The sequence below is a fragment of the Sus scrofa genome, chromosome 8, assembly GCF_054392235.1.
Source record: "Sus scrofa isolate SSC_HxYL_T2T_F1_AM1 chromosome 8, Sscrofa_HxYL_maternal_Yorkshire_Landrace_v2.0, whole genome shotgun sequence".
Lineage (NCBI taxonomy): Eukaryota > Metazoa > Chordata > Mammalia > Artiodactyla > Suidae > Sus > Sus scrofa.
In genome coordinates this window covers 6,375,962-6,397,957 of record NC_139390.1, presented here as the reverse complement: position 1 = coordinate 6,397,957, position 21,996 = coordinate 6,375,962, and the positions used below count along the sequence as shown (strand labels likewise).

Below are 21,996 nucleotides of genomic sequence, written 5' to 3'. Positions count from 1 at the left end.
TGTTGACACATTCAGCAACGTGGGCAAATCTCCACGTGAAGCAGACCCAAGGACCCACGGGGTCTTGGCTCCACTTGTGCCAGAACCGGCGAGCACCCGCCGTCGCCGTGTTGCTCTTTTGTATGTCCTTACAGTCACGCATCCCACCACGAGGACATAGGTCCAGGAGCTCAAGAGGCAGCAAGGGCCCAGCCATCTAGAAAGCGCTGTCAGCTAACAGCTCAAAAGGCATCTCCCTGGTAAGCCAAGGTAGCCAGTTAGCATCATTGAACTAGAACTTGTTTCACAGACTGAGCTGCCTTCACTGATCAAGCTCACAACATACACGTCCTTCCAGCATCACATAGCCTGAGTAACTAGAGACCCCCCTTTTACCACCCTGATAAAGCACCTGACACTGGACTCTTTAGGATATGGGCCCAAGATGTCTTACAAGAACTTGGGGTCAACTAGTTGACTAATTCAAGCTCCCGCCAGTTAAGACTGGCTGCTAGGACCATCAGCACTCTAAACTGGGCATGCCTGAGTGTCCAAAGGATGGCTTTTTGATGTCAGGGCCAAAACCTCCTTCAGATCAATCCAGCTACCATTTTCCAAACACAGGCCCCATGAAGCAGCCTGCAGCTTAGCTGTGGCTCCGCAGAGCCGCGATTGCCTATTTCCAACCATTCCCTACACTGCCCAGGCCTCAGGCCACCCTGCTTCTTTATCCCATAAATACCCTGAGCTGCTTCCCCCTTGGGGTGGGGGGGATTTAAAGAATTCCTGGGCTCAGCTGCTTCATGAGTAACCCTTTCTCTGCTGTAAAGGTCTGCATTTCAGCGTTTGGCTTGCTGGGTGTCAGGCTGAGGAACCCGCTTGGTAACACCTGTGTATCAGGCCCCGAGTCCCCATCTGAAGCAGCTTCCTGCCCCCCCTCTTCTCAGTAACTCCCACCCTCCATTTAACAAGGGGGCCACATTCCCCTCAAAAATACCTGGAAAGCTGAGGGAACTGGACCCTTGACCAACGTGCTTCTGACAGACGAGAGGCACTTGTTTCTGGCACACAGGGGCCCCGGGGGCAGTCCTGCCCAACAAGGGGCCTAACGAGCCCATCCCCCCACTGCCAGCACAAGCACAGTCCTGCCTGAACACCTCAGGTTAGGCTGCTCGCTCCAGTGTTTGGTGGGAGAGGAAGGAGCTGCAAAAACCCCGTTCCCTGAGTCATCCTTGGTGAGCTCACAAGATGGCAGCTAAGGTCCAGAGTCATCCTGAAGCAACAGAACCCCTGGAACCACCAAGTCCGTGAAAGCCAGGCAGATACAAAACCCTCTGGCAAGCAAGCCCCATTTGCTCCCCAGGCAACATCCAGAAACTTCTCAGGTGAGGCCGCCACCCTGTCCACAGCCTGAACAATGACTCAAGGCCACCAATAGCCTAAGGTCTGGCATGTGAACGAAGAAACTCCTGTGGACATCTAGAGACCACTGCTGTCTCCCCAAAGTGACTAATCCTGCAGCTGGTAAGGGCGAGACAGGGTTTAGGCATCTCCACAAAGGAGGCGGGAACGTCAGCACCTCCGAGGATGCGCAGAGGTCAGGGGAAAGCAAACAATGAACACAAAGCCTAGTGGGCCGAGTCACAGGCGCCAACAGAACTAAGCACCCTCGAAGGTCACATGGCAAAATAGTCAGTGAAGGACCACTCACTGATGACAATAAAAATGCAGCTGTCACCAAAAAGATGACATTCCCCCTCCTAAACCCGAGAGCTCACTGAGGCAGCCCAGCAAGGGAAGTGATACCTGCTGAGTCCCAAACCACCCGTGGATCCAGGACTATCTGATTACAGGTTGAGCCATTTGGCCCCTCTGAGGACTGGATCTACCACGCCCTTTTCCCCACCTCTCATCTGTCACAGCATCTCAAGGGAGGACGACGACAGAGTCTACATCCATCAAGAACAGAAGTTGGGTCAGGGAGGGTCACGAATCCAGCAGCAACCAAGCCAGACACTAGGTGGTCACCCACAAACCAGCAGCTCCATTCCACTCACGGCGACTCCACCCACCTCAGCCTTCAAGTGCCCCAGGGTCAAGCACATTTCACCCATCCTCAAGGGTTAACATGCATGTTGATTTGATCAGAGGAACAAGGACCCCCCCCCCCGCTAGTGACATTAATCATTGGCTTTAGTCGCCTTGGCACAAGGTAAGGTTCAAGAACAAGATGGCACAGTAGTGAACGGGCTCAGGCTCACCTCTCACGAAAATGCCATAAGCCACAACTGCTGCTCAACCAAAGACTGGAAACTACCAGAGAAAATATTCCACACCCAAAGAAGCCACATCAAGACAGGAGGAGCTGCGCTTTCGCCATATAAGCAACCCCACGCCTGCCAGGTGGGAGACCCACAGACTGGAAAAGTATCAGAGGCTCTCCCACGGGAGTGACAATTCCTAACCCCAGGTCAGGTTCCCCAGCCTGGGGCTGGCATTAGGAGGAGCTGCCCCCGGTGCATTTGCTATTGAAGTTCCAGCAGGGCTTCAGCTCCGTGGGACTGGGGGAACCAGACTCTTCTCTTGGAGGGCGCACACACACTGGGGCCCAGGGCAAAGCAGGACTCACGCCTATAGAATCTGGGCCGGACCTCCATGCAGGTCTTAGAGGGTCTCCTGGGGAGGCTGTGGGCTCACTGTGGGGTCGGCACACGGGAGGCAGAGACCCCAGGGAACAAACATCGGTGTGAGCGCCCCCCACCCCCCTTCACAGCCTGCAGGCTCCAGTACTTAGAAGCCAGACAGCAAGGCGGGAACATGGCCCCCTCTAAACACACCCCTTGACACAACCCAGCTCCACCCACCAGAAGGCAGGCCCCTCCCATCAGGAAGCCTGATCAAACCCCTAGGATTCACTTCACCCAACAAGAAGCAGGTAGAAGCAAGAGGGGCTACAAGCCTACAGCCTAGAGAAAGGAGACCAGACACAGAAGGCTGGAAAAAAGTGAAACGGCAGAGAAATATGCTCCAGCCAAAGGAACACGACAAAATCCCAGAGTAAGAGGCGACAGACAGGTAGCCCCCATGAAAGACCTCAGAGTAATAATGATAGTAAAGGTTGACTCAAGACCCTGGAGAACGCAGGCATCGGGCACAGAGAAGAGCCAGCTTACAGAGGCAACATTATCCAAACACCCAACAGCCCTGAAACTCAACATTACACACGAAGGGAAACTTCATGTCGTCTACACAGCAGAAACACTGCTATCAGTGCACCGTCCCAGCCCTCACAAGGCTTCCCGTCCGGCAGGGACTACAGCTGAGTAGGGCCAACTTAGACATCAGGTGACCAACAGCAAGTCCTACAAGTTCAAGTCATGTCTGTCATCCAAGTGCAGATCACCAGCTCCAGGGAGGGCCCTACGTCCCCAGGGCCCCCACCGCAGCCCCCTCCCCTGGATCCTGGCTGTATGCCAACCTTTCTCCAAGCCCCACCCCCAGGTTTGCTTCGTACCCAAAGTTGGGAAAAAAGACCTATGAAATTCCGAAAGACTAAAAGGTCATTGGGTACCACATCATGGCAACGAAGAGGCAGAGGCATTCAGAGTGACGTCATCGGATTCCCACGTCAGGCCTTGACTCCCGTCACCTGGTTTCCTCCCCCAGGGCGGGCGTTCTCTGCCTCCTGAGGGCTTTGCTGGGAGCCTTTTGTGGTTGGTAGGAAAAGCCAGACCCCACTTACAAACATCTTCAGCAAGCTGGCCGCTTCCTCACATCTTCCTGGGAGAGACCAGCTCAGCCTGGACCACAAGGGGGGCCCGGTCAGGACCCCAACCTCTGCATGCCCAGGGCAAAGGCTTCTGGGTTTAAAAAGATAAGATTCCCCCGTTCAAGCGGTCCCCTTTGTCTTAACTGACCTCACGTTCCAAGGTCCTGAAGAGAAGACGGTGGTAGGGGGTGAAGAATTTCATCACCAGGTGACTGCCACCAACACCACCCTATTACCCTGAGTACCTCTACCCAAGAAGGTGCCCGAGGTCCCCATATAAGTCCCAAGTCAGGACTGCCATGCATGAGGGCAATCACCACCAAAAGCCTCATGAACTTACAACCCCCATTTTTCTAGGTGGTCCAGGAAGCCCCCCCACCCCCGCCCCGACTGCAGCCCGTTCCCAGCTCCAGGGCAAGGCCGCTGGAATTTGCGAGCATCTTGCTTGGTACGTTCCAAGGCTGAGCTGTGTCATTTTGGCCTGCCAGGCACCTAGAGGACACCGTTTGTCCTGGGATCGGGTTCCCAGGGCACATAAGATGAAGAGCTGAGAAGGCCACGCCTGAGTCTCCTCCCCACTTTCAGCCTGTTACCAGGTGGTCAGCAGGATTCAGACCTTCCCTCTGGTCTGTTTAAGGGGAAACAGGGCAACCCCCGCCATAGCCCAGAACCAAGCAAACACGTTTAGCGAATCCCCTCCCCATCCACCCGCTGTGCAAACCCCAGCACAGGCTCACAGCTCCAGCCTCCGCCTCATCCCCAGGGACTACTCAGACATGGGCACCACCCCCAGGGCTCCTGTGCCCACCTGCCTTCAGTCAGGCTGTATCCTCACCCCCACCTACTCTCAAGCCTCTTTAGACCCCAGCAAGGAAACCCTGCTCTGATCTTGAGCTCTGCTTTGTGCAGGCAGTGTGGGTAAGGAAGGTAAAGCCCTGTTTCACACCTAGCTGGAGCCTTGCCCCTCAGGACTCCAAAGCCCCAGCTGTTCTGAGCCCACATATCCCAGAAGGTCAAAGCCAGCCATTGCGTGAGATGCTGACTTCAGCCAACACAGGCACCAGTCCTCCTGCCTCTGCAGCAAAGGAAGACAGCAGAGGACACCAGTTCACAGCCACCCAGGAAGCACGTTCTTACCCAGACTGGCCTCCAGCTTCAATGAATCAGTAGACCCCAAGCACTTGGTGGAAGACTCCATACCAGCCTGGGGCCTGAGCGTTTTCTGCTGAGCTTTGCCATTACAAGGCGGGTTCCTCTAGATTTCAATAGCTTCCTAAGGGCCCTGCCCTCCAGAAACCGCAGGGACAAGGGGTGAAGGTGGGACTCAGGCACCAACGCTCCACCGCATGACAGGAAAAGCCCCGACTACGCAAGGTGACAGGAGCAGCATTCCTAGGCCAGCCAGGGATCCAACACCAAAGCAAGCTAGAGCCGGAAGCCAGGGACAGCCCTCAAGCAGTAGTCTGGGGAGTGTTCCCTGCCCATTAAGCCTCAAAAGATTTGCTTGCCTCCATCTGCAGGCCTTGACTCCTAAAGCACTCTGCACTCCAAAGCCACCCCCACCACCTCCCGGGAATCTTGACAGGTGCCAGTTCGTGGGGAGCCACACGCCTCCCCTGAACTCAAGACTCTTCCAGCGGTTACAGACCAACTCTTCCCCTGACCACGCCCCCCCCGCCCCCATTGAGTACTCCCGTCTCATCACAAACCCTTGCCAGCGTGGAGTCCGTCTCCAACACCAGGCCCTAGCAGTCCTTATTACAGTTTAGAGGAATCAGCCTTTTAGCCGAGAGCTCTTGGGCACACAGCCGTGTCTGGAACGTAGTAAAGATGTAATGGATTCAGAGTCAACATCGATTTTGCCACATACCTGAAGAGCAATCTGACAGTAGATAAACATGCTTTATAAACCTCACCTGAGTCTCAAAACACTCATCTACCACTTATGTTAGATAGTTGGCGAGCAAGGTGAGAAACTAGCTAGCAAGACCTTGTGTCACCGCACATCCGTGAGGCTGAAGCTCGTTTGTGTTCCACACTCAATAACGGGTGCATCGGAAGCAGACAGAGCAGCCTCCTATCCAGAGCCACTTGAAAGCCAGGTACCTCAATTCTTTTGAGCTAACCTAGAACTGAATAGGCAAAACCAAGTCTACCTCCACTGAGCTGCGGGCACAAGTAATTTAGAGCAACTACTGACTGATTCAAAGCAGTTGATTCTTGACACTCTTCCTCGCTATTATGTCAAAGTAACTTTAGTCCTGTTAGCGATCTGATTCCCATCGCGGGGCAATTTTTTTTTTTTTTTTTTTAAAACAGACAAGTTCCCCACTTCCCTTAAGTCTGAGCTCATCTACTGACACTCAAGTTTCTCACTTCCGATCCCCCCCAGCACTATTAGCTCAAGCCAGTTCCCTTTATACTGAGCCTGACTTGGTTCATCATCATTAATGACTCAGCCGTAGAGAGCTGATTTGCTACCTCATCAGCTTTACAGGAGGTTAACTTCGGGACTCCGAGTCCTCTTTAAGGTTAAAGATAGTTCGTCTTATCCAGGTTGAGATGTTAAGATGGCTGGACCTTCTAAATTCAGACTGTTTGAATCAAGTGAGGACAATGCAAGACGATACATTTATTCTCAGAACCATATCCAGGGCCCACCCCTCAGGGCACCCAAGAACCGGTTCTTCCAGCTGCTGGGACTTGTGTCTAAGACCACAGACCTGCGTGGTGCCCCCAACAACATTGCAACCCTGAAAAATTATCCGTGTCAGGACCCTGGACCCACACATACATCCCCCCACCATAGCTGGGGCTCCTACCCAGACCCAAGGGACAAAAATCTTTGTCACGGTAGAATGGAAGACGCTGCATGACGTCACCTACCCCCGTGCAAGTCACCGCCCAACTGCAACTCGAAGAAAGTCACCGTGTTTAACATGTGGTATTTTAGCTAAGTTTTAAGCATTACCAAAAGACACCCGCAAGCTGTTCTACTCCTGTTGTACGCAGGGGCCCTGAGGGCTCAGTCTGCACCTGCAAAGCATGCAGTCAGAGCAACCTTCTGGTGGCCTAGCTTGTCAGTGACTAGCCCTACCCCCCAGTTGTCTAGAAACTGGATGCCCCCAGACTCCTTCCCTCATCCCACATTCCATGATTTCTTCAAGGACCCTGCCTCAGACTGTAGCCTGGTTGGGGGTCTTCCAAGGTAAGACATTCCCGAGTGGGTGGCAAACAGTGTAAATGCTACTGTCACCATCAGTGGCATCTGCAAGCTTCAATCCTTCCTTCCAGGGGGGTCTCAGGGCTGGGAGGATGACAGGCCCAAGTCTTATACCTACTGTCATGGATGCCACCATCACACATTCAGGTCCTGACCCCCAGGAACCATAGGTTAAGACCGACCCTATTTGAAAAAAAGGGCCACTGCCAATGTAGTTAGTGACCAGCCAAGCAAGCTTCCAGGAGCTGGGAGAGGCATGGAACAGCCACAGCCTTCAGAAGGATCAACTCTGTCAAATGCTTTGATCTTAGACTTATAGCCTCCAAGACAACTGTTTAAGCCATTCACAGTTTGTGGTACACCATTACAGCAGCCCCAGCAAACAAATGCACCCTTTCTGGCCACACACACCTGGATAGCACCAGGGTCCTTGGTTTGGAATAAGGGGGAGTCATCTGGCCAATCGGAGGAACAGAAACCACCAGTTCTCAGTACACAGGCAGAACCCAAGGGCTCAGCTAGGGCTGACCAGTGCCCTGGGCTGATGTACCAGTCACTCCTCTCCCACCTGTGAGGATGGAGAAAACTGCTCAGCTCATCCCTCTCCCACAGATGCAAAAGGGCAAGAAGAGCCCTCTGGGCCAAGACACCCCTGGCATCCATCCTGTTTTCTGTGTTTTGGGAAAGGAGCTCTGCCTTGTCACATCTTGAGAGGCTGACTAGAGAGAAGACCAATATGGCAAGAAGTAGGTTTGGGATGGTCAGTAGTGATACCCCTGAGAAGTCAGGGGCCCTAGTCTGGAGTAGGCACCAGCAGAAGCCAGGATGGATTTCTAGAATGAATGCTTCAAGCACTGGGAGACCCTCGATTATCCAGCAGCTGAAGCTAGTTCTGCAGAGCAGGGCCTTGAACACCCCCATACTCAATTGCGGAGATCCAGGATTCTCCCACACCCGGCCAAACTAGAGTACGAGCCAAGCCCCCTTGACCCAAGACTCCATGTCATCAGCATGACCCCTCAGACTGGACACTCCACAGTAAACCTAAGACATTAAGAGATCATGCAGCCAAGTGCCCTCTGCTGGGGGCAGCCAGGACACACCCGTGCCTGGAGCCCAGGTCACACCTGACAGCCAGAGATCACCAGGTCCATCTTCAGAAGCATCAGGAGTGAGGCAGAAGCACTACAGTTCTGGCTATTAGTGCTTTAACTGAAGTGAAACTGACATCCTTGAACTTGCCCAAGAGTTCCTAGATTCTTCCATTTCCTGGAATAAGAAGTAACTGCCCATTCAAGAACTACGAAGATTGACAGACATTGGTCTGCCTTTCCCATCCATGTGTCAAGAGTACCAGCTTGGGCTCTGGAGAAGGGAGACGGAGCTTGATTTCAAAATCACAGAAAGTGCCTAAGCGCAAGGGCAGACGCCCGCTGTTGTAGAAACGGAACCAGGGAGGCTTGAAGTGAAGGCAGGTGACCCACACCATGCTAGGTCTCAGGCGACAGAGAAAGGCAAGACAAGTGCCTGCATTGGTTCTATGTGACTCATGGCAATTTTGCGCAAAAGCAAGAGGGGCTGGGGAATCAATCAAGTGACCATCACCCTGGAAAAGAGCAAGTGAAGCAGGACATAGGTTAACCCTCACCTGGACCTTAGAAGGATCAGATAATGGAAGCTGCCTATGAAGTAATGGCTTAAATATGACAGGTCAGTAAACTCGAGAGAGGGTAACTTCTCTCAACAATGTTTTCATTAAGTCTCGTCCGAAGCTATGGTGACACCAAGTTCTTAGAGGGGTATCCACTGGGCAGAACCTCACAGGGGGAAAGTCACTGATACCCAAGGCTCCACAGCTTGCAAGAACTGAAAACGTATAGCACGGGTCACAGGCGTTAAGATAGTCATCTGTTTGCAAAGCCCCGAGCCCGTGAAATACCGTGTGTTTTCAATTGAGCAGCCCGAGGAGGGACCCACTGAAAAGCTCGCGTACAGGGTTTGAGATAATTTTCATGTTCTTGCCTTGAGAACCCATTTTTAACACGTACAGGTTTAGGATGGCAGGTCCAAGATTGTGCCTTCATCTTCTGACAAAGGCGTAGAGGACGAAAGCAGGGCTTTGGCTGTGACAGCCCAGCCCTCAAGAGTTCCCCCTTCTCGGGGAGCAGGCCAACATTGCGCCCTGGGTTTCCAAGACAGGAGGTGGGTACCTTGTGGTTAAGTCTGCCCCACGTGCTGTTTCCCACCCCCATTCACAGCTAATTGGGCTACAGATGTGAAACCGAGAATTAGATCCAGTAAATTCTAACTGGCTTGCCTAATAAATAGTAAATAACTTCAACCTGTCTTCATGGATTAAGCTTGCTCAATTGTTGTTGCAAATTCATCTCCCTCCAAGCTTCACGAGGCTTATGAGATTCCATTAACTGCCCCTCTGGAAATAACACATAGGTCACTCCAATAAAGAACTGCTTAGGTTCTTTTTCAGAACTTGGATTCGTTCCTGCCGCCTAGCTCAAAACCAGCCAAGACCACCGACCATTCAAAACTGGGCCTCCATGAGACAACAGAGAGCCCCAAAACACCAACCTTTAAGGTCACACACGTTGCTGCCATTTCCCCAGGAAGCATGTGCTCAGATACATGCCCAACAGTGACCACCTCAGCTTTTCCTGCCTCCAATCACCCTATACTCTTCACCCTAAACATCCCAAGGCCCTCGCCCTTCAAGGAGTTCAATTTGAGACTTGTCCTGTCTTCGCACCCGCTGCCTCCTGAATAAGCTTTTTCTCTACAACAAACGTCGGCATTTCAGCATTTGGCTGGTTGGGCACAACAAGCCAGTGAGAACGGGTTTCCAACACATGGACTCTCAATGCAACCCTGGGATCAATTTTCTGGGCATTTGGAGATGAGGGTCTGTGCAGACTGGAGGTGAGGGCAGCAAGGCTGCCTTAAGGGAGGAGAGAGAGCGGGGAACACTTTTAGAGATGCTTCTTGAGTGGGGCTTGAGGACCCACAGGGAAGGACCCAGAAAAGAGAAGGTTGCTCGAGGGAGCAGCACCAGTGACGGGGAGGGAGGTCCCCCACCCCACATCTCCCCCCCGCCCCAAAGGGGTGAGCTAGTCCAACCCTGAGTTCCTGGAGGGTGAGGGCCCACTTCGCCCCGCCGCTCACTTCAGCACCTGGCCCAGTACTCACTCCACCAGGACAGAGACCCCTGTCCTCGGAGCCTGGACATGAGAACATGAGGGTAGAAAAAGTAGGAAGCTCAGCACACTTGTTCTAATTGTGCCCATTTCTACCCAAAGCTACTGAGAACAGAGCCTCATGTGCTGCGTACACCCCCAGTTTTTATGGAAGAGGCAGGGAGGGCTTCCCACAGGGCCACACACACCTCTGGAGCCCTCGTTTCCCCCACCATCCTGTCGGCAGAACCGGAGGCGCAGAGGTTAAGGCTTTGTCTGCACACCCAGAGCCTAAGGGTTTCCTCCGAGTTACACGATTCAAGTCAGAGGCCCGTTGCCCCCAAAAGTACTTGCTATGGCCACACCTGCGGCACAGGAGGTTCCCCAGCTAGGGGTCGAATCGGAGCTACAGCTGCCGGCCTACACCACAGTCACAGCCCCGCAGGATCCGAGCCGCGTCTGCAACCTACACCACAGCTCACAGCAACACCGGATCTTTTTACCCACTGAGCGAGGCCAAGGATCGAACCCGCATTTTCACAGATACTAGTCGGATTCATTACCCCTGAGCCACAAAAGGGAACTTCCAAGCGTATGTCTTTAAGAGGCTCTATCTTACATGCTGTGGCCTTCAGAGCACAGGCAGGTGCTGCTCCTGGGGCTCATTCTCCCCAGAACGCAGATCAGCTTGCCGTAGCTTGTCTGGCGGGTCCTTCACTCAGTATTGAAAAAACATGGTCCCTGTTCACACTTTCAGTGGGGGCAGGGGAAGCAAGCAGGATTAATCCAGCAGGCGTAGCAGTGGACATTAAGTACTGCCTTTGGAGAGTTTAAGCCTTCAGGATAAGTCCTGGGGTATCAGGGAAGACCCGGAAATACGCAGGTGCCCAAGGCAGGCACTGGGCAGAGTTGAAAGACCCCAAGAAAAAGCAGCCTGATGAGGCCTGCGGAGGATGTTCGTCTCCATCTTAATAGCAGCGCGTGAGGGGCGGGGGGGCGGGTCCCAGATTTGGTGGAAGATTCAGTGTGGGGGGGGTGCATCCAGGTCACTGTGGGAAGAGACACCGCAGGGGAAGGGAAGGCCTGGCATTTGGTCTCAAGTCTGGCTTTTTTGTCCCAGTAGGCATCTCTGGGACATTCCCAAGGTTCCCAGAGGCAGTTACAGAAGTGTGTGGGGCTCAGAAATGGGTGAGCTGACATAGCAGTGAGTCTCCGGGGTGCGGTGTTTTCAGGGTCCCCACCAGAGACCAAGGGCAGCTGTTACGCGGTTATATTAACAAAGGTGTGGGTGGGGAGGAGAACCCGAGGAAAGCGAGAAAACAGCCCATCACAGCTGACACTGCTCAAGCATCACTGAGCCTTTACAGCTGAGACAAACCAGTGGTCACTCTAAAGATAAGCACATTTAACGCCCGCCCAAACTCCCCAGCCAAGGTCATGTCCGCAGACACAGTCATTTTTCTAGGAAAGGCCAGCCTCCCCACCTAAACTCTTAAGCCCCTAGACCAACAGAACTTTCTCCTATGCTAAGAGAGCCTAGCACCCTTGGAACTTGGTGGGTGAAAAGTTTTTCATCTTCAAGGAGTCCAAGTCTTCTCTACCCAGAACCACAGGGTTACCAGCTTATAAGGGCTTGAGGCCGATTCCTTAGTGTTATTTCCAAGCCAGTGCTCCCACTGCATAAATGCCTTAGGGGGGGTGAACTTAAGTCATCACACCTGTTCGTTCTTAATTTTTCCCCAAAAGGGCATTAAATTCCGGCATCTCAGAATAGATACAGCCCCCACCTGTTGTAGACCACTCGTTTTGCGTTTTTTTGGAATTCTCATCCTTACGTACACTTATTTTTAGGGTCCTTCAGTTCATAAAGTTACCTTCACATCTGTTGTTTCTCAACTAAAGGTCACACAGGAGATAGGGGGTTGACTTATTGGAGCGCTGACCCTGTGCTGGGGACAGTCTTGACAAAGGAGACTCAGGAATGCACTTGCAAGGGAGAGGGGATTACAATTAATTTAAAATAAGGTGGCTCAGGATGGGGAGACTTTCACTGAAAGAGGGATGCGAACATTTAAATGCTTTTTAAGAGAAAACGCCAGCTAGTGAGCAGGTCAGAGGCGCCCTGGGGCACCCCTGGTGTATCAAGGAAGTCAGGGAGGAAGAGTTGAAAGCAGAGCAGTCTCCACGGAATCCTGAGACCTACCCACATAGGCCATTTTTATGACTTTCGCTTGAACTTTGAGATGCTTTAAGCTGAGAAACATCTTTCAATGGTTTTTTTAAAAAAGACACTCAAAGACTGCAGTCTGGAGAGCAAACTGCAGTGAAGGGGGAGGGGCAGACACAAAAGCCTAGAGACCAGATGGGAGACACCTGTGTTAACTCAGGTGCGAGTTCAGGGTGCGGCAGGACCATTAAGCAGAGGATTTGGAAATAGAATTTAGAGGATTTTTTAGTAGAGAAAAAAGCCAAGATTCACCCAGAGGTTTTCGAGCTTGGGCCTCGGGTCCTTTACAGTTTGAAGATAGAAGGATGCAGTTTGAGAACAGAGCCCAGAAGTATTTCCCAGTAATTACAGAAACAAAGCCAAAGGTCCGCCCGAAGTTTTCTAGCTTGGGCATTTTATCCCCTTCCCCAGAGACAGGCACTACCTCTTCCCACTGAAGAGTGGGTCTAAAACAACGTCTCAAAACCCTTGTTTTTTTCTCCCCTTCAACAAATAAGCCGCTGCCTCCATCTCACAAGCGCAAGTTCCCTTTTTTTCTGCTCTCACTAGGAAACAAGCCCTAGTTTTCTTAGGACCCACATCCTTTTTGCTCTTCTTGGATTCCTGGCTTTCTAAAATTAAGTTTTAAGAGTTTGGGCCCAGTTTGGCCCATTCCTAAAGTTCCTCCGGCCCGTTGCTTTTTTCAAGGAAGCGCGACTCCCAACTAGGCAAGCTTTGAAAAGAGAAGAAAAAAAAGCACGCCCCTATGTTCGCAAAAAACCCCAAGTGGGCACCTCGCAGAGGCAGCAAAGGGCAGGCGTTCACTAGGCCCAAAGGCCGGGGGGCTCTAAGAACGCCCGCTACGCAAACACAGGCAAAAAAAAAAACGATTAGGAGCTCCGCTGCTTTCACCGTCGCCAAAAAAGTTCAGCACGGAGTGCCTTCAAGCAGCCCCCTTCCCAGAGCAGCCCACCCTTCCACCCTTACTTCCCACTCCTCCCAACCCAAGAAGCACTTCCCCAGCCCACCCATTCCCGGGAGCATTCTGACGCCAAGCCCGGCCCGCGCCGCTTTTTCACGGGATTGTGAGCCTACGTCACTTCCGGAGGCGGGGCGTCCTGGGCGGGGCCCGAGCGGGGGGAGGGGCGCGGCCAGGTCCGCGCAGGCTCGCCGGGGCCGCAGCCGCAGAGCTGAGCGCTTGACTATATATGGTCAAAGCTGGGGGCGAGCCGCGCGCGGGGCCGCGCTTCCGGGTTCGGCGCGTCCGCAGCGGCAGCGCGCAGGGCAGGGCGCGAGCCGGCCTCTGAGCCCCGGCCTCGGACCGCCCCCTCCGCGCCCGGCACGCCCGGCGCCGCCTTTCGGCCCCTGTCCCCGGCTCGGCCTCTGCCAGGTCTGACTCGCGGCGCGCGCGGCCCGGAGGCTCTCGGCGAGCGCGGCGCGGTAACAAGTGGGCAAGGATGCCGTACGAGATCAGTAAGTGCGGCGGCCCGGTGCCCCCGGGTGGGCGCCCGCCCTGCCTGGCCCCTTTGGCCATCCGCGCGGCGCGGGGCGCGGGCAGCCTGGCGGGGTCCCCGGGCGCGGGGGAGGGGTGGGCGCTCAGGCCGGTGAGCGCCCCGCCGCCCTCGGGGGCTCGGGGCCGCGATCCCCCGCCGGGGGGACGCCCCAAAGTTGGCGATGCGGTCCGGGCCCGGCCAACCCCCGCACCCCTGAAAGGGCCTGGTGGGGAGTGCGGACCAGGAAGTCGCGCCGTCTCTGCACTCCTTCAAAGTGGCGGCTGCCCCTCTGGGTGGAGGCAACAGGTGACCGGCTGAGACCGGTCCGGGGCCCCTCTCCTTCTCCCCCATCCCTCCCTCCCCTCCGTCCTCAGCCCGGCGGGCGGCCGAGGCCGGGGCTGCCCCTCATGTGCCCTGCTGTGTGTGTGTGTCTCCGCAGAGAAGGTGTTCGCCAGCCTCCCCCAGGTGGAGAGGGGTGTCTCCAAAATCATCGGCGGCGACCCCAAGGGCAACAATTTTCTTTACACCAATGGAAAGTGCGTCATCCTAAGGAACATCGACGTGAGTGCCTACCCCCTTCCCCCCACCGGGCGCCGGTTCCTTCCCTGGGCGCAGCTCTCTGGTTAAGGTTAATTCCCCTTCCCCTTCCCCCCCTCACCTCCGCCCAGTGGCCTGGGGAGAGGACGCCACGCCCCCTCGGCCTTGGGACCACACCTCGGAAGCCCAGGAAGGCAATTTCACGTTTCTCCGGGGTCCTTTCTTCGCTGGGGATGCTGAGGCTCAGATCAGTTCAGTTTATGAGAATAGGGGCTCTGGTTGTAAGGGTCAGGCAGACCCGGGCAGCTGCTGCTTGACCTTGGGGTGGTTGGCGCCTTGGGCCTCTGAGGCTCAGTTTCCTCATCTGTTAAATGGAGATGGGGGATGAGCCCCCCGCCCCCACTTTCCCTGGGCCCCCCTGAGTGAGAGGATGCGACCCTCCAGCCCAGCAGGGCTGGCTCACTCCCACCACTTGGTAAATGGCACTTAGGTTTAATCATTTAACATCTAAGGCCTCCCCTTGTGGGGGAGCCCAGACTCACACGGAGGCCTCTGCACTCCAGCCTGATCGTCCCCCTGCAGATGTGAGCCCCCAGGGCAAAAATCAGGAAGTAGTTTATTCCCCTGAATCATTTGCATGTACCCAGGCAGAGAATGCTTCTAGAACCCATTCCCTGGGAACTCCTCGAAAATTTCCGTTACTTCTCTGTAATTATTGAAATGACCCAGTCTGCTTGTCCGTCTCTCTGCGGCTGGAATTGCACACTGCAATCTTTCTTTCGCCTCAGCCTGAGTGGAGTGGGGGATGGATGCGGGAGGTGCCTGCATGACTGGGAGTGGGGGGGGGGGTTCCTGCACTCGGGGTGGGGCCTTGTGCACAGTGTGTGGGTGGATGATTTGACTGGTGATGCAGCTAAGGAGTGTCAACTGAAATTCAGGAGTGTTGGGTGAGTTTACCCTGGGAGCGGGGGTTGGGGGTGTCGCTTTTGAGACATCTTGCTCTCGGGAGGGAGTGAGGGTGCCCTGGGGCCTTGGTTTCCTTGTCTGAGAAGAGAGGCCTCTGTGTGGTCCTGGGTGTTGCTGGCTCTGCCCGGTCTCGGGTTCTGCCAGCCGGTCCCCCGGGAGCCGGAGCTGCGGCTGGCCGTTTCTGCCCTGCTTGGGATCCTGGGCACCTCACTTGATGGGGTGGGTGGGTGTGAATGTACTTTGAAGGTGCTAAGCGCGCCTCTGCTCGACAGGGATTCCTAGAAAGCTGATCCTGCCCTGCTCAGAACTGGGGGAAACACCGCTGGGAACTTCGATCATAAAAATCTGAAGGCCTCCAGAGAGGCTCTGAGATCATGAGAAAATAAAAGTGGAGGGGGTCCAGGCAGACACTCACTTGCAGTTTGTCGAGTAAAATGGGCAAGAGCATCAGCGGGATGGATACCTGGGTTTGCCCCTAAAGAGGCGCGCGGGTCCCGGCGGGCTACACTCACAGGTGGGAGACTGCACATGAAGACCCACTGTGTGTGTGGTACCCTGAAAGGTTCTTAACAGCCAGCATCTCCTTCCACCCCACAGTGGGCCCGTTGCTCAGAACGGGGGTCAGTGAGGTGAAGGCGGCCAGTGACTGGAGCTGCTTCCGGTGGAGACGCTGTTTACAGCCGCAGACAAGCACCCTCTTTGCAGGAGGTGTTCCCTGACTTGTGGCACCCATTCTCCCTGTTCTTCTGAGCTTCTCATTTTTATGGGCACCCCAGAGTTTTCCATTCTCTTCTGAGGCCCTTTCCCATGTATTTGTAAGTTTCCGCGGGGCCAGGACGGCCCGGGGATGCGGCTCGTGCCTTCCTCCCTGTTCTGCGCGCACATCGGGCCTTTGGGCTTCTGTTTGATGGGGGGGACCTTGAGTGGGGGTGATTTTTATTAGGGCAGCGTGCGCCTGGGAAGAAGACAGGGATTTCGGGGGCGCTGAGGAAACAGGAAGGGAGGTGTTCTGGTGGGTCAGGGGCTAGAGAAGAGAGGGAGGTGGGGACCAGCTCCCAGGATGTCCGCCAGATGTCTGCTTGGCAGCTCGTACTGAACGTGCCCGAGCCGCGTTGGGGGGTCCCCACGTGGTCTTCCCCAGAGGTGCCGCGGCGCCACCGTTGCCCCTGCTGTGCAGGCCCCAGCCTGGAACTTCTTCCTCCCCTTCTCCTCCGCCCCGGGTTAGTTCTTCCGTAAACCCTGCTGGTCGTGTTGGGAGACCTCAGAATCAGATTTTCACCACTTTCTACCCTCCTCCACGCTGCCCTGCACTCTCGCCTGGGTGGCAAAGACACAATGCCCAGCGGCTCTTCCTACTTCCACCCTGGGCTCCTCGGTCTGCCCCGCACCGAGGCTGGGCTGGTTATGTTAAAATAGGAGACGGCGTGGCGCCTACACTCCCCCGACAAGGCCCACGGGCCTCCCCGTCCAGCCTTGCAGCCCCAACCTCCCCCGCTGCCCGCCTTCTCCCACCGGCTCCAGGCACCCTTGCTTGCGTGCTCTCCGCACCGCATTGGGGTCTCAGGACGCAGGAATTGCTGTGGCCTTTTCTGGATATTTTTTCCTCAACTAACTGCATGGCTCGCTACCCTTTTGGCTTTAGGTTTCTGTGGCGATGTGGTCGAGGGGCAGGGCCCCCCTAAATGGTGCTCCATCCTGGCCTCGTCTCCCCCTCGGTGCGGACCCTGTGTGGGGAGCCGGCCGGCCGGCAGCCACTGCAACCTGCGCCCGGGCCTAGCACAGCGTCTGGTACATAGTAGGTGCTCAGGACGTCACTTGTGGATTGAAAAGCCTTGAAAGCCTCCAGGCTGTGTGCATGGAGATCACAGGCAGCCACTGAGGGCTTTTCTGTGTGGAGTAAGAAAGCCTCAGCCCCGTTCAGGCTTCTGGACCTAAATTTTGTTTGGTCCACGTCTTTTCACCCCGAGCAGGCATCAGACCTTGCTGACGTCCCACGGCTGTCATTCCTTTTGTTGCTTTTAAAGTTGTTTTGTGCACGCAGCATAAGGGCACTCAAGCTTGTAGCCAAGAGTGTTTCTTATCATTTTTTTTTTTTTCAACACATCCAATTGCCACACCTCGGAGAGGAAGTCCTCTGCGGTGATGGGGCCTCCAGAAAGGAGTGTTCCAGAGAGGGGACCTGATACACTCCTACCTCGAGGCCTGCATCGCCCTGCCCTCCGCCCGCTGTGGGGTCTGGAAAGGTTACCCCGTGGATGTGAAGGAGCCTCTTAGGATTCTAAACTGCCCGGGGTCACCTCCCTGTAACACAGCCTTGGCCGGTGAGCCTCCCGGCAGAGGCCCCTCCGCTTCCAGAAGCAGCCGACAGATTGGCTACAAGGGCAGGTTTGGGGCTTGCTTTTTATCATATCCAGGCCCTAGGTTCCAGAACTAAAATAGGTATATTTGAAAAAATATATATACATATATAAAGTTAGATTCCAGGGAGTGCAGTGTTTGTAGCAGGTTGACACTGCTGTGCGTCCAAGCACAGGGTCAGGGGACTCATCTTGAACGGGCTGTGGACCAGGTCGGGGAATGTTGAACTTGAGTGCGGGCGATCTGCCGCCAGTCAGGCGCAGCAGGGCCACCTGCGCATCCCCTCCATGTGGGGGTGGGGGTGTGTATGGGAAGGGACAGATGGCCGGAGAAGGACTGACCTTGTCCCTTCTGTCCTATCGCATGTGCCTCCGATTCTCGTGTGCCTGGGATGGCCACCGGCCCTGCAGGGAACACAGACACAGGCCCTGCCTTGAGTGGGAGGGAAACGGGCGCCAGGGTGGCAGAAGGAAGTGGAGTGTCCCATCACTGCCTGGACGGAGAACAAGCAGGCAGCACAGGCATGGGGTCCAGGGCCAGGAAGGACCTGGGGTCTGACCCTTGCCACGTGAGATGCTGGGTCTCTGAAGGCCCCAGAGTTGCACAGGGCCCTGGTCCTGGGGACTGGCCTGTCACGTGGCTGTCAGTCCAGTGACCCTTAGGTGCTTTGGCTGTGACATCAGTGTCCCCACCGTTAACAATCATAGAGGGCATCCCCTGATGTCAGGGAAGGTGACACTCGGACATGACTGTTGTTGAGAAGAAGAGACGTGTCATTACCCTGAGGGGTGGGTGGTGCTGATTGCCTGGGGCCCAGGGAAGAGACCAGTCAGATGCAGCCAGGGTTGCGAGAGGGTCCTGCACGGGTGGTGAAGTTTCCAGGCTGGAGCATTGGGGTGGGGGCAGGGTCAGGGCTTGGGTGCCGGGGATCAGGCAGCCCTGTGACAGCCTGGCCCTGTCCTGGGGCCACCTGAGCCATGTAAAGGTTCAGCCGATGTGGTCAGGTCAGCAGAGAAGCTGTTCCGTGTCTGCGGTGTGAGGCAGGAGATCAGTTCGGAAGCTGCTCAAAGATTGATGCATCATCAGCAGGTACAAGCAGCCCTCCCATCTTGGCATTTCCCACATGCATTCCCGGTCTTGCCGAGCCCTGCTTGTCCCCGTGGTGCCAAGATTAAATCAGTGGTTCTCTGTGAGGCGGTTTTGCCCCCACCCCCACCCTCACCCTGCTGAGGGATGTTTGGCAATGTCTGAAGACATTTTTGTGCTACTGGTATCTAGTGGGTAGAGGTCAGAGATGTTGCCAAACATCCCACAATGCACAGGACTGTCCAGCAGCAGAGAGTTTCCCAGCCCCCAATGTCACTGAAGAACCCAGTCGGTAGCCTTCTAACACACCAGGTCAGTGCTTTGAGTGGAGAGAGTCTTGAGTGCTTTGGGAACGAGAAGGAGGAACCGGCTGTGCTGCAGAGCCACAGGGAAGGCTTCTGGAGAAAGGGCACTTTTGAGTGGGGTTTTGGAGGGTGAGTAAGAGTTCTTCAGGAAGAGGATTGAGATTGCAGAGATGGTCAGACTCTAGACAGGGAATACACGTGCCCAGAGCTGAAAGTTCAGCTCGTGTCCTCTTAGCTCTGGACTCAGTGTCCTTTTGGAACATTCCTTCCCCTCCTGGGGGCAGGATAGCAAAGCTGTCTTTGAGGGGAAAGAAGAAGAGGTCGCAGCCTCATGCTTGGGCCCAGGGGCGAGGTGGGCCTGTTCCTGGTCACACTGCAAGCTGCCCCAGCCTCCTGATCCCTGCCCGGTTCCCCGCCCCGCGCTTTTTTACTGGTGGTACGTAGACCCCTGTGTTGGAAAGGCCTTCAAACTTGTTCTCCAGAGTCTGGGGTGGCACCTCCCTGGCCGTGGTTAGTGATGCGCCCGTGGACCTGGGTCCCCAGCTTTGGTCGGCATGCTCATAGCTTCACCCACAGGCCTTAGCTCTGCCCTCTGGAGTCTTACCCTGAAGGGTGGCCCCTCTGCCCCAGACTCACGTGCACATCCCGGGCCTGCATCCCGGGAGCGCCCCTGCTCCCTCGTCAGCGCGCGGCCCTGGGCCCTGCCTCTAGCAGCTGGGCTGGCCTTGGCCGAGCACATTTTGCGTGGGCCTGTACTGGCCTCCTTTGGTTCACTTCCCACATCTGTAAGGATGGAGAGAGTCGGGGGCTGGTCAGCGTGAACCAGTTCACAAGTGTCTGTAGAGGGTCGCCCGGGCCGTGACAATTTCTGTGCCGCCTCCGCCGTCACGACCGCCCTGTTGGGCGGATACTCTCTCTTTTTAGCGACAAGGACCCCAACGCCCCGAGGGGTGTTGGGATTTGAACCTGAGTGGTCACCACCACTGTCTCCTCTCACGACTCCTCAGAAGGGCCTGGGCAGCCCTGGGCAGGCAGAGGGAAGAGGGCACACAGGAAGGGAGGCGGCCGGGTCCTGGGTGCGGGGGCGCTGGTGTGCCCAGCGTCATGTGGGGAGCCCCGCAGACCCCTGTTCTAGGGCTTGGTTTGCTTGGGGGCGGGGGGAGCTAAGCTGGGAGACAGGTGCAGAGTCGTTCTGGGAGTGGCCTCTCCTGCCACCACGGTTGAACCCCTGGCCCCACCTGGTTCCCAGGCAGGTAGCTGTGGCAAACCTCTGTTCCCTGAGTTAAGGACTCGGGCTACCAAGGCTACCAGTCGTAGCAAGAGAGTAAAACTGAGAATAAAGGCTCTTAGCTGAGTCCAGGTCCCAGCCCCGCCACGTACCAGCCGGGTGGCCTTGGGCACGTCACCCCGTGTCTCTGCCCCATTTCTTCGCCTGTACAGTGGGGTGCTGAGGTTATCTTTAGGGGCTGTCGTGAGGTTTCAGAGCGAATCAACAGACGCCGCCCGCAGGGTGACTGAGAGTGGTCGTCAGCATCTATGGTTGTGCCTCCATAATCGGCCGCCAGGGTCCCCCATGCCCTGGTCCTTTGGGGTGTTCAGGGGCTGCTGTGGCGAATCAGACCTGGGCCCTGCCCTCTGTGGGGTCTACTTAGTGAGAAGCTTAGTGGGCAAAAGAATGACACGCAGTCCCAGGCAGGGAGTACTAAGGGCCGTGGGGTGGGAGGTTAGGGAAGGTAGCGTGGGCTTTCTGGGCCAGGAGGGATCTCTTCCGGGTTGGGGCATCAGGGAAGGCTTCTTGGAGGAGGTGGCCTTTTGCCGGAGTGATAGAGGTAATGAGGAGAAGGTTATCTGGGACGGAGGCCAGTAAGGGAAGAATGTCACAGCTAGTGCTTTGGTGGAGGAGGGACCGGGCGGAATGAAGTGGCCTTTGGATCAGAGGTTAGGGCTGCGTCCCTCTGGGTGAGAGGGCACCTTGAAGGGCAGAGCTCACCTGTTCCCGCCTGGGTGGCTGATTGCCCGGAATGGATGCGGGGAGGTTTTTGGAGGACTGAATGGACTGTACTTGGGGCCACCTCACTGTCCCCTGAGGCAGGGTGATCAGGCTTAGCCTCTGGGTTCCGGCCTGCAGGTCTGGGAACTAGAGGTTTTGAGGTTTGTGGGGCTGCTTTGCAGCCGGGTGACTCTGCAGTCCCCTGATTTGGGCCCTAGTCGCCAGTGTCCAGAGGGCCCTGCAGGTTGCATTTGCTCTGTGGGCCCAGCCACCAGCGCCTGCTTCCAGGAACTGGGTATGTGTGGGAAGCCAGTGCTCCGGACACCTAATCGTCCCGAAGGTCATGCTCGCTTCGCCTGAAGTTTGGAGGCAGCCCAGCGCCTTCTGGAGGCTGCAGGGGACCGCGGGGGCCTCCCGCAGTGCGTGTCCCGCAGCCACACTGGGCGGGCGGCCTTCCCCACCACCCCACATGACCCTCGGGTTCTCAGGGGCCAGGCCTGCCTTGGCAAAGCTGCCCAGCCCTGTAACCTCACCTGTACAGTGCGGTGGTGACCTCTGACCCCCTCTGCCCCAGTACCTGAGCCTGGGAGGACAAAGGAATGTGAAAGAGTCGGGGAGGGGGGTCACCCCCTTCTGTGTGGTAGCCTGTTTTGAGAGGGGGGAGAGCAGAAAGCTGTCCAGGGAGGTCACTTAGTTCCCTGGTCTGGGGAGGGGGCTTCACACACATGGGGGAGCTGGGGACGCCGCCTCCATGGGCCCTGGGCACCTGCAGTGCTGGGCCCTGAGCAGGCCTCTGAACGATGCCGTCAGACCTGCGACCTGAGACGGTGGATCCACGGGAGGCAGAGGGATCAGCTCAGATGATAGTGTCACAGTCCAGGAAGAGCTGGAAGGAG

At 55.9% G+C, this 21,996-nt stretch overlaps 1 protein-coding gene across 2 annotated transcripts in view; it reads left to right on the top strand.

The window, feature by feature from the left end:
- Positions 1-13,617: 13,617 nt before the first annotated feature.
- WDR1 (WD repeat domain 1) overlaps positions 13,618-21,996 on the top strand; it is a 39,081-nt gene continuing 30,702 nt past the window's right edge. For both annotated transcript variants that reach the window (XM_021101012.2, XM_084973842.1), the window contains exons 1-2: positions 13,618-13,838; positions 14,298-14,419. In XM_021101012.2, coding sequence (XP_020956671.1) covers positions 13,823-13,838; positions 14,298-14,419 — 138 coding nt within the window. In that variant the 5' untranslated portion in view covers positions 13,618-13,822. The remainder of the gene's footprint in view (positions 13,839-14,297; positions 14,420-21,996) is intronic.